Raw genomic sequence first — 12,737 nt, forward strand, 5'->3', positions numbered from 1 at the left:
ATATACATCACTACAACCCACATATCCCTCAAAAATACCTTAAGTGCCACGGTCGGGAGTTGAGAAGATTCCTCATGCTGCTACGGCTGAATCAACTGCCAGTAATGGAGGTTATGGGCCCAAGACTGGGGAAGGCAAAAGATGAAAGGGGATATAGGTTGTGCCAACAGAAGCACATTCCAGATTCCGTACGACACGTTATGACAGGCTGTACTAAGGTGTGACATATTTACGAGATGAATTTGGAGGCACACTCATTCTGGTTGGAAGATATTGGAGGAAATAACGTCTGGAGAAGATACCTTCTGGCTAATGACTATAAGTGAAATATATCCCTATCTAAGCTATAGCAATGAATTCAGACTCTATTAGATGCATTGTGAAATACAACTTTGGAGTATTGCAAGCTATGATTTTGTTAAAATGCTTTAAAATGTATTGTAAAGTAGAGTAGAATTTCTTTTATTCGTATTTAATTGTATAAGATGAAAAATGTTTTATTGTAATATAAATTATGTGTGAAAAGTATTTGGAAGTAAATCGCAAAATAAAATAAATTAAAAAGATATTCCCTTTAGCAGCTGTGAAAAACCAGAGGGTGTTTCACAACTTAGTCCCCAGGGATGCCATACTCTGGTGGTCAGGGAAAGGCCATCGCTTTTGGATCCCAACCCTGGGGGTGGACAAGCGAGGGAAGATCACCTGGGTAGGGGGTCCTCCTGGAGTGAGGGAGAAGCACCTGATGGCGAGACGTAGTATCCCCCTTTTTTTCACAACCCATCCAACCCCTCTCCCTGCCTATTTAATTGGAAACTACAGCTCCCATAAGTCCTCCCCACTTCATTGACAAAACTACTGAGCCGAGGAAGATGAGGAATGAGGCCAGGCAGAGTCAGGCACATAATCCTAACTCCACACACCTGCCACTTGTCATCACTCCCTGTCAGGATAAAAGGTTGCACGCACAGGCACACTGTCAACGAGGCTAGGTACCAGAAGGAGCAGCTCTTTCAGGGCTGATGCGAACCAGGCTATCGATGTTGGAAGGCCAAAGAGCTGATTGGCAGTTGCGCAGAACGTTAGAGAGCTACGCGAGACTTCTACACTTTCAGAAAGCCGTAAGCTTTCCAGGACTGAAACCGAGTGAGCGGAAAGGAGATACCTTCAAAGTAATTCAAGGTGGCTCGCTACCCTCCTTGGTGAAGGACTGAGTTGGGGAGGAGCAGAAGAGGCATTGGTGACGACCTTGACTTCTGCATGAAAGACGTTTAAGAAAGAAACCCAGTTAATGCAACCGGTGAGTTATTGAAGGCAACAAAAGCCCAGTTTGTGTTAAAAGCAAAAGTGACTGTAACAAGAGTTGAAGTTTGCGTGTGTGCCGATAAAGGACAATTGCTGAATTGTGAGGAAAGCATACGAAGTAACAGAGTAGTCCTGCGAGGCAGAATCGCACATTCAGAAGTCTCTGTGAAATGTTTTGTGTTGAATGTGGGAAACGAAGGCAAGAAAATAACCTAAGACCCGAACAAGAGTTGATTGAGTGAAAAGCCAAGTATGTGAACTCTGAATACGACAAGAGGGAAAAGTATATGAATTTTGGAAGATGTCAAGAGGTCAGTAAAGAGAATAAGAAACTACAAATACAAAGACATATTGGTGTTGCGAGGTGATGAAGATGTTAAACTGTTTAAATAGGTTGAAGTGGTCATGCAGAGGTCTGCGTAAAATCCTTGCAGTTTCTAAAGTCTGCAACAGTAAAAAGTGGATAAAGACAAAACGTGGGGAAAGGAACCCCCACAAAGAGAAAAGACAGTCTCGAGCCTGGCAAAGGGAAGCCTGTGCTGAATTGTGGCAAAGTAAAAGTCAAGAGTAGAACTCTGTATTTGTGACAAGGCGGACAAAGCCTAAAGAACATATGGAACTGTCAAAAGCTTGAAGCCCAAGCCTGAACTGTTGAATTGTAATAGTAAGCTAAAGTGTGCAACACTGACCGAACTGTGCCATCACCTATCCTTTTAAAGAAACTCTCGAGACCCCTGTGCTTTTGAACGTGGGGAAGGGCGTTGTTACCTAAGCTATTCTGACATTTCTTTTAAGACACTATTTTTTCATTTTCTATATCACCTTTACACATTTTTCATTTGAGAAGGAGGGCCAGGTTAGGTTTTTTTTAGTATAGGCCTTTTTATTTTGTCTAGACTGACTTGGACTTGTTTGTTATTTGTTTAGAATGGGATTAGTCTCGACCATTAGGGCCAGTTAGGAATTCTCCCAACCTTATCAAAATACAAAATAAAGGTTTTCGAAACTTGCATCTATTGTGTCTGCTGTTGATGCCATGCCTTCCGTACACAGCCTGCAGACTGGAGAGGTGTTTCCCTGCTGGAAAACCTTTCACAAAGTCGTGACGTGCTGAAATGGCCAATCTGTATTAAGTTCGATAGACCTTTTCATGTATTCATCTTTTCTATTAGAAGAAGACAAAGCTCTGACTTGAAATGGCATGCTCCAGCTGCGCCATACTGTCCAAGCTGCTCTAGAACTTTTTTCATACTTAATCCGGAATATTCTTCAAGATGTTTTCTAATTAGGCAGCCTTGTTGGTATATAGTTGATACAATCAGGAAGGAGAGAAAGGAGATGTACTTTGTCTGGGGCTTCCAAATAATCTGATACTGAACTATGCAGGAAATGACTTAGGGTTGACATGAATTCATCAAAATCCATAGGTCATTTCCAATCGAAGATGCCATCACGAACACTCCTCTGCATCCAGACTACAAATGATGTTGCCATTTATGACCAAGAGGTATGGCAGGGAAGGACACAAACGCTACCCTTGTATGTTCAACGTGTTTATGGCTGACTGTGTTTGATCATGACTTTCTCCTTCCTTATAGCGTCTTTGGGCTTTTCTTTTCCAGGGTCACTGTATAATTTGACTATTGCCCACGAATTATGTTGCTCTTTAAAAAAAAAAAAAAAAACACCCTGCTCACCTTGTTATTTTTAATTAAATGAATACTCCTATCCCTTTGCTGGTATGAAGACCTCATCATGCCCTACTACCACCGCACTCTGTGCTCAGTGCTTGTACCACGAAGGATGCGAAAGCGCAAAGATGCTAGCTTAGATTTCTCGGCTCATAGCTGCTCATCCAATTACAGCTTCTTTGCCTGACCACATTGTCTGATCATGGGAAACTCACTTATTTGTCAAATTGGTTTATCCCTAGTCGTGTCCGATTGTGAGGAGTACGAATGGTAAGGAATGAGAAATGAGGATGGGTGATTGAGGAGGAGCAATAAAGAGGACACATGCTAGACAATGTATGAGTGAGGAGGAGAAACGGCGATGTCCTAGAATGGAAGTTGTATATTTGACTCAGTCCCTCTCTGTCATTAGTGCTTCAGGCACGGATGGGCGCAGTCAGTGGACGTTCCTGCTCTCATTGGTTAGCCTCCCAATGCCAAGTAGTGCTGGCAAAACATGCGCGCATGCACACAGGGCTGTGGAAGCATTTGGTTTGTGCGGCACTGTGGTTTGACGACACAAATGCAATTGAAGACAGTCCCAACTGCATTCCATACAGCACTAGTCGGGGATACCTCCTAAGATCATGACATAACATAACAATTGCAAAGTTCAGAATGTGTGACTCTCACAAGAATATAGCAGCAGCTGAAGCCCGGCTGCAGCTTAACGAAGAGATTAATCAGGAATGAGCCTTCCCTTCTGTAGCCCCTAGTACCTGCCTGTAAGCCTCTATGTCCACTCTCTGTCTGTACTGGCAAGTGTACTCTTAACATTCCACCCTTATTGTACCCGAATTTTTGTACCTGTAATGGTATCCACTTGTTGTTCAGTACTCCATTGCTTCTCAGCATTTGGCATACTAAGTCAGTTGACCCGTGGTTGACCACTGAATCCTACCATACCAGGTGGCTCCCTGATCCCCCTTTATTCCACTTCTAACAGTGACCTGTCTGTTTCTCTTCCAGTCTTACTAATGAGAGCCATTGGTGAGTTGCTTAAGTTGGCTCTGTGCATTTGCCTTTCTGTGGTCAGTTGCATTGCATTACTTTGCATTCTGTGAAGTAGGATTGCAGCAGTTGATTGGGCTGCCATTGCGTTTACCTGTGGGATATCATTGTAATTCCCAGGGCATCAAGATCTTCCTGTTTAGCGCAGCAGTGCTTTCCTTGAAGTAGTCTTTTTTTTAAATTATTTTTTAAATCCTGTCTCTTGCTCTGTAGGACCTGCAGCAGGTGATGGTTTCTGGGCCCAACCTGAACGAGACGAGCATTGTGTCGGGAGGATATGGCGGGACGACGGAAGGCATCATACCCACCGGAAACATAAAAGGTAAGGGGATTCAAACGCAGCCTATTACCACCTCTTTACATTGTTGTAAGCCAGGGGTGGGACCCTGTCTAGCTCCACATGCTGTAGTTTAAGCTCCAGCATTGTCCCCTGGAGTCCTTCTTTAGAGCAGATGGTGTCAATTGTACACAGCTATCCGCTTCATTTCGTGTACTGTACAGCGATACAGCGGCATCCTTTCCTTACAGGATTTGGTAGAGGTGAGACGTTGCTCTGTGGCTCTGTTGCTCTACAATAAGGACCCGGCTTCATAGTGCTATTCAGAGTATGCATCTACTTAAAAGAATATGTGGACTGAGGTTTCTGATGAAACTATATGGAACTGAGTACAAGGCTTTCTATATAACATTGCAGTTTGTTAGAGATGGGGCCTTGCTATTGCTTACAGACCTGGAAACGAGAGCAGTAGATGGATGTGGGCCCTTTGTATAAGGTACTGCACAGAGCTAGGTTCCCTTTATGCATTTATGTTCAAAACCTCAATTGGAGCTGGGCCCTACTGTGTTGCTGCATTTTTGTGCCTTACTGTCCCTATCGCCCTGGAGCTCGGGCAGCAGGTTTCTGGATTTAAATCGTGCATGTTTTTAAGTGGTAGCCAGTGCCCCACATAAGGTTTTGCAGTGGTGGGAGTATTTGAATCCCTATTTTTTAATAGTTAATGTGTAAAATTAATTTTATGGAGTTAAAAAGAAAGGGCCATTCTGAATGGGAGTATTTAATGAGCGAGTAAAAATGTTTTAACTGTAAAGCAGTTATATTTTTGTAATAAATAACTCTTTACACCTGGTTATTTATGCCCAGTAAAAGATACATTTTGACAACTTCAAACAAGGCAGTAAAAATAGTAGTTTCTTCCTCTGGCACTATGTTTATAACTGGTCCAAGGATATCCATGGCGCTGTGTGGATGAAAGCCGGGAGACTGGCTCATATGTGTCCCAGTTCGTTTTTTTGCTGGGAGTATTTTTCCTCTTGCTTTTTATTTTTTGGAAGTATTTGCCTATATTTTTAGTTGAGTAAAAGTGGCCGATACACCCCTTATCTGTAGAGCTAGTGGTAGCTGATCCGTACAAGTGCTGCATCGTCTGCTTCGATAATGTATTGCTTCAATCTCCTTGCTGTGCTCAGGCATAACTGGCTGGTGGCGACCAAGCGTTCATTGTGTTGCCGCATTTTGATCCTTCCATGGCAGCTCTTCCTATCTTTGTGAAAGGAATTCACCAATCGCTGGATTGTTCATCCACTAATAGGGAACGTGAGCTGAGTTTAGATCAGCGTGAGACAGGCTAGTTTTAGCCTACTAATGTGGCGCTCAAGTACTAATACTGCTCAATATGAGAGGAACGACAGGTTCAGACATTTTCATGTATGTGCTAGGTTGATGAGCAAATGGGGTGAAGTTACAGTCTGTGGGATCATGACTTGAATACCTCCCTAATTTATTTCATTTGTTCTATTTGTATAGAGCCAAAATAACTAAGCCCGTAGGCATAATGGCACTACCACTAAACATAGAAACAGAAACAAACATAACAGCAGATAATAATCCGATGTTAACTTATTAGTAGCAATAAGGAAAAGAGGTGTGTTTTTAATTCCCGCTTGAATGTTACCAGCGAGACTATGCCCCTCACATCGGGTGGTAGTGTTCCACAAAATAGGAGCAGTGATGGAGAGTGCTCCCTTGCTCACCAGCGCCAGTTTGATTCTTGGGACCCATAATAGGTTTGAATCATTGAATCTTAATGTCCCCAGACTGGGAAGCTTGACCAGACTATCAGTCAAATAAGCAGGACTAATGCCAACAAGAAGACTTGTGTTTAATGGTCAGTACCTGATGCGAAATCCTGTCGTCTATAGGAGTGCAATGAAGATCTTTCCTTGCCTGTGAAACATGATCCCACCACTGGCGTAACGGGGGCTTCCGCAGCGTGGGGGCCCCATGCTGCCCATGCACAGCAGGAAGCCCCGTGTGCGGTGGAGGGGGGCCCTGAGCAGGGCTTGTAGGGGGCCCCCTCATTTTGTATTTCAACACTGGATCCCACCTACCCATTACCTCCAGATCCCTCACAGCGCTGTTTTGAATCACTTGGATCCTACCAGAATCTCATTCGCTGATGCCATACATGTATGGGCTTCTTCTGTGTAAGCTTAATTACTATGACAAACTGCTTGACCTTTCCAAATGACATAATGTAAAATGAATCACACATGGACATATTTGTATTTCACTTGTATCCACTGTGATGAATCCAATGATGGTAGCCTCTCCTCATGTGGCAAGGGAGATGGAGAAGGGAATTCTGGTCCATAACTGAAATGGGGGGCAAATTTCCTGTGGCATAAATCATTAACTGATTTACAGTATTTACAGAAGAGCAAATACACAATTGATAAGAGGAACTTGGTGGAAAACATGTCCCTAAATCTTGAAAGTACCAGAATATATGAGAGAACCTGGCAGGAGAGTATACCAGGTGTTTAGTTAATCTGAGAATCCGAAGGAAGATGTATGCCCTTAGGATTTTGAATTGCATTGAATATGAAAAGACCAGGGGAAGAGTTATTTTCCCGGAAGTGAATTGCAACACCAAAAGGAAAGGGTTATCCTCTTGGGGCTACAAAGAACTTGGTTATTCTTTTGAACTTTTGTTTTGTGGAGAGAAACCTGGGGAAGGGAGTCATTCCCTGAAACTGTGAACATTATACATTTGGAACTTTTGTTGGAGTTTTTTGTTGAACTTGAACATTTGTGCACATTTTCAAGCCAAAGACAATATCCTTAACACCTTTTGAGTTACTTTTAGAACGTGAGGGCCAGGAAAGGATTTTGGACACAGGACATCTTTGCTTTGGACATCTTGACACTGGACAGACCCTTAGTATTTGGTTGAGGAAGGGAAACACATCCTAGAGTAGGGGCAGTGAGGCATTTCCCCACCCCCTTATCATTTCAAGAAAGGTGTATAGCAATCATCATGAGTCCTCTATGCCTGAGTCTCATCCCTGGTTCCTCACACCACATATAGATGTAATGACGATGTTAGTAATTTGGAAGGCACAGTTTATCCCATTCCATCTGGTCCATTGTGCTTCTGCCGTCTACAGCTATGCATATGTTCTGCCAATGTTTTACGTCCCTTTAAATGACTACTTCTCAGTTAGACCCCCAGAGGGTATCCTCATAGATTTTGTTCTCCAGTGTTTCTTAACCTGAAATAATGTTAATGATTCCTCCCAGTTGGCAGCCTGGGTGAGTAATGCCTTGATGCCCCTACTGGTTCTGTACACCATCTCTGGGTCCAATGTTTTTCGGGGGAAATGAAGTCTTTGATGGATCTGCTTTGAGCTGATGGAGCTCAACTTAAGCCCAACCCGGTCAATTGGCTGCAAATTCTAGATATGTTTGTAACTCTCATGAGTCTCTGCCCGGCATTGGGGCACGCAAAGATAGAAGGGGGACTTGTGGGTTCCATCACAGGTGTATGGGTTCTGTCTTCTCTCTTGATTGCATAACATCTGGGGCTTGGTCTGATGCTGTTCTGTGATTCTGTTTAGGGCCAGCGATTCAGGTTAACCCAGCCTTCCTGGGACTGCAGCACCTCCACGCAGAGGGACGAGGTGGCAAGCCCTTCCATTTTTATTTACTCTGCCTCCCTTTCCTAATTCTCTGGGGCTTCATTAACAGCTTCTGGACATTGTGTAACTGCAACCTTCCGGATTGGCTTCCTTCCTTTGGGGAGACTTGCACCGTCTCATTCTCACTACTCTGCTTCCTTTTCGGTCTTTCCCAAACATGCTCCGCTCTTCTGCCTTTCCTTTCATGATTGCATATGTTTGTTTGCTCCATTCAGGGCAGGTGCGCAGGCCCCCCACCTTCCATTTCTTGCTAAGGAATGGGATCTCTATTCACTAACTTGGGCAATGCACTTGGTGGCAATGACACTGCAGATGTGGACATTATACGCGGAAACCAAACAATGGCTTTTCCTCCTTTTGTGATTCTTATGGAAGAGCAATATCCCAGCCATTGCGCTGCAGAAATTGTTCCTGCAACATTTGCAGTGTCGTTGTCTCCTAGTATTGTATGTAAATATTTTGATCGCTCAGTTTGTTGCATCCCTGTCGTTCTGGTTAATGCATTACCGAAGAGGTCCAAGGAAAGGTTGTTTGGGGAAGAGCACCATTAATAAGATGCATACTATTGTGGGGGAGTTGGTCTAGCTGGAGTGCCAAAGCTCAGGGCATTGTCTGTCTTTGTTACCACCAGGGATGTATGTCAGTTGACATCAAGACCCACAAAGGACCTCTATGTACTGATGTTCTGGTCGACAGAAGTGCAACAGACAGACTATTGTCCAGCAGCGATGGAGGTGGGGAAGAGGCGAAAAGGCTCTCTCTTGGGTCTGTGCTATCTGGGAACTATGTGCCTGATTCTTTACTGCTTTAAAATGTTGCTTTCCTTCCTCAGAGGCCACTACTTATCCTGGTACTTTCAGATGGGCTAAATAATGTGACCGTGATGTCAATGATATTGCTATAGAAAGGCTGGCCACATCAGAAGCATTGCTCATTTTTTACCCCAAGATTTCCATGTGCAGTGGGCGTCTATTGTGCGAATCTTTACCACACAACAAATACCGTGCAACTTTCCCTCATTGCCCACCCCGTCCCAACCTGACCAGGATCATTCTCCCATGGAGTGGGTGGGATTCCCCATCCCTGCCATCCTCCCCACACTTACCCCTCTGGCAGTCAGCAGCTTCCACCGCTTGGCATCACTTCTGGGTTCTTCATCGTTGTCGCAACCCATTACGCCCACTATACACACCATCTACCCACCCCATCTGCATCCATCTATCCATACATCCATGCCCGTCTTCGGAGCCCCAGCCTCTGCGGCCCGGTGAAGACTGTCGATGCAATTGCATTGTGGTAAAACCCTGTGCCGCAAAGGTGGCGCAGCAAAGACAGGTGAGTGTTGATGCTGGAGATACTACCATTGATGGATGTGCCCTGAAGATGGAGCTTGATGGCTGCTTCATGGTTTGGGTATCACAGGACCTTTAAGTTGAAGCTAACCTGTTTCACACAAAGAGACTGATCCTGCTTGGGTAGAAACGGCGAGCTGCCCCTGCAGTAGGGGAATGGTTGAATGATCTTGCATGGGCGAATGATATGGAGGAGTTGTATGGAACGCTGGTGCACATTAAGAGCAGACATAAAGATATCTGGTCAGACTTTCGCCGTGATCTTAGCGAGAATGAAAAACCGGGAGTGTGTAATCTCTGCATGTCATGAATGTCTCTAACTAGTAAAGTCACCTGCATAATATGTGCAATGTCATTAATGTCTCAAGAACCACTGTATTGCATTGACTTATTTGTTGTCACTAAGCAAACTAAAATAACGTTTTGGTGATGGGGTTTGTGGGCAGCAGGGGCAGGCCAGTAGGGAGCATAGTTCCACTACTTTTTTTTCGCACACTTCGACCACTGGTAAAAGGATGAGATAATGGACCGGGGGGTAGCCTTGGTACCAAAAGCTGTTTAGACCCGACTTTGGGCTCTTTAATAAAAGCTTGTTGACACAAACTCCTGGAAAAGAGAGACCTCCTCTTTCAAGAATCATATGTATTTGTTTCAGGTCTGAAAGCGAAGAACAGAAAGGGGAGATGAAGCAAAGTCCTTATTATTGTTGCATTCTGGCTCACAAGACCATCATCCTGCGACGGTCATTGCTAACAAGGGGTAAGATATAGTGCCCTCTGCCATGAGAGAATGAAAGACAGGTTTACCTTTACCTTTGAATCCCACCCAGAGAAACGTAGTCAAGAGGTTTCAGTAAAATGCAAGTCTTTGCTGTCGACTGAGCCCGTAAGATGTGGCAGGAGCACCTTCTGGATGTGGCTGCCGGATGACTGCCTACAGCATCTTGCTAGGCATCGTCTTTTACTAATGAGTGGGACTGACCCTTTACTAATAAGTGGACGAAGACATGTCCACATGCACCCTGGAGAACAAAACCTGATGAGGTTAAATGTACTTAGTATTGCGAGTTCCACAGACAAATATACCCAGAGCAAGAGGCCGTCTCTTGGACCTTTCCAAATGCTGGCACCATCAGAGGTAATTACTCCTCTGGGCTTTAGGTTGGATGGACATCTCTTTATTCAGGGCAGAGTATTGTGATGAATCTGGACAGTTTGTCCCTTTTCTCCTAGACTTGGGAGGTGAGCCCGCTCTCCAAGACCCTCCCAGGGGGACTCGGCAAGTGGGCCCTCACTGGGAGTGTCTGCCCTCTTGGGGACAAGGACTCCCAGTCCAATGAGGACGTCCCTGAACGGTCTACATTGTCCGCCTGCATGGGACTTGAAAAACTTGTTTGTTCTCACGTTTTGACTACAACTACCAGTGATCCCCCTTCCACCTTGTTGGCTTCAGGGAATGGTGACTTTCATCTGAACGCTGCCATTTTTAGATTGTGATGATGTATTTCAACACTGTAAGAACTTTGATGGAAGGAGTTGAATCCTCGATACGCAGAGGGTAGCCCCTGTGGAGACGTCCTGGATGGGCGAAGCCATGGAGCCAGAGGTGGCTGACCGAGAAAGAGGATCCGGTCCGGCACAGAGTGAATACGGGAAGCAATCCATGCTCCATGGTGGTGTGACTACTAGAAAACAGTGATGGCATGGCACCCAGCAACCAACGCTGAGACCAGGAGAAAAAAATTAGCCAATGTTCCTGAGCTCCACAAAGCGAGTGCTGATACCAACGAGACGAGCACAAAAGGGGAGGTGAATGCTCCTAACGTGAGGCTGCCAGGGAGCACTCTAAACTTTGGGGTAACAGACCGCCGAAGCCATTCACGGTACAAGAGGCTAGGGAGCTGGAACGGGCACAAGACCTAGGTAAATGAGTGAGAGAGACATAAGTGCAGAACATCATGGCTGGAGAAGTCGCCAGCAGTATGAAAGTCTGAAAGAGTGGAACAGGCACGCGACCGAAGTGAAAACAGCGGGGAAGAGATGTAAACGCAGCATATCCAGGCGGGGGGAAGTCTCCCTCAGTACAAACCTCTTAAGAGAATCGAATGGGCACATACTCTATGAACAAGAGTGTGAAAGGTATACGTGTGCTTGTTACCAAGGCTGGAAAAGTTGACAACTTAATAAGATTAATTGTACTGGTAGACAACCCTACCAAAGAGCCACAGGACTTTGGGGTGTCCCACTGCCACAAAGGTGGGATACAGAGAAGTTTGAAAAACTTGATCCTGGAGACATTTAACCAGTGGTAAACAGCTGAGAAACATGAGAATGTGTCTTTCTTTTCTCAAAGGGGGAGGAGAAAACCAACCTGAAGACATTCAACATTTTAATTGAGTAACTCTAAGCTAAGACTGTGAAGTGTGTAAATGCATTCTAAAGGAACCCTGAGACTGATATGTCTACGCCGAGCCAGGCCAGGAAGAATCCCATTCCAAGGCTATTATGCGAGCCTCCTTTTCGTTTGTTAGATTTTCTGAAGTTGTAGGGCCAGTTATTGACTAGGAATTTGGACTTGGGACTCTTATTTTGGACACTGATGAGCACCCTTATTTCTTTTGTTTTGGAAGGCAGGGAGCTTCCCTCATAGCGATGATGCCAGATGAGCAATTTCCTTTTCATTTAAATAAACAAATCTACACCATGACCCAATGTAGTCAAAGTTTTTCTTCTGGTTCGCCACAGTATCCTCCAGGATCAAGTTCACTTTTTTAAACTGGGTATCTTGTAAATTGTAGGAATCTAGATTTTATTGGTGAACACTTAACATGGGCACCTATGCCATCACTGTTATGCAGTAATATATCTACATATATATTTACCAATCTTTGAAGATTGGCCCGGAGTACTATTCCGGGTATATGCACAATACAGTATCCTACTAAGCATGGATCTGGGTGCTGTGCCACTCACATGGACTTCTCACTGTTACTAAACATCAGTGGGCCATGTGTGGAGCTGGAACGCCTTTTAGGTTGTGGGCTTGATGATGTAGAATCCACTTCTTAGGAATAAGACTGACCAGTCGCCATCATAGGAGATTCTAGAGCCTTGTTCAGAAGGCTTAATGTCCACCGGTTCCAGGGCTACTGTTAACATTTAGCAGAATTGCTAAAACCACAAAATGTGGTTCTCTTTGCGTTGTACTAAGGTAACATTACAGAGAGGACCCTGAGATGGTAATAGAAAATGTGCTAAGCATGTGTGGGAGGCTGGAGTGTAAAACGTGGCCTGCTCAAGTGGATGTGTCACCAGCAAGGAGTTCTACTCCTAATACATCTGACCCAACTAATCATAACTCTGCA

The 12,737-nt window shown here is 44.6% G+C and overlaps 1 protein-coding gene across 7 annotated transcripts in view; it reads left to right on the plus strand.

Annotated features, from left to right (window-relative positions):
- Positions 1–12,737, plus strand: part of ARFIP2 (ARF interacting protein 2) — a 466,032-nt gene that overhangs the window by 302,933 nt on the left and 150,362 nt on the right. For 5 of the 7 annotated variants that reach the window (XM_069640486.1, XM_069640484.1, XM_069640485.1 and 2 more), the window contains exon 3: positions 4,257–4,365. In XM_069640486.1, coding sequence (XP_069496587.1) covers positions 4,257–4,365 — 109 coding nt within the window. Of the gene's footprint in view, positions 1–4,256; positions 4,366–7,940; positions 8,004–12,737 lie in introns of all 7 variants that reach the window. The other 2 variants (XM_069640481.1, XM_069640482.1) reach the window with 1 other exon arrangement.

The sequence above is a fragment of the Ambystoma mexicanum genome, chromosome 7q, assembly GCF_040938575.1.
Source record: "Ambystoma mexicanum isolate Mex_15411 chromosome 7q, UKY_AmexF1_1, whole genome shotgun sequence".
Classification (NCBI taxonomy): Eukaryota; Metazoa; Chordata; class Amphibia; order Caudata; family Ambystomatidae; genus Ambystoma; species Ambystoma mexicanum.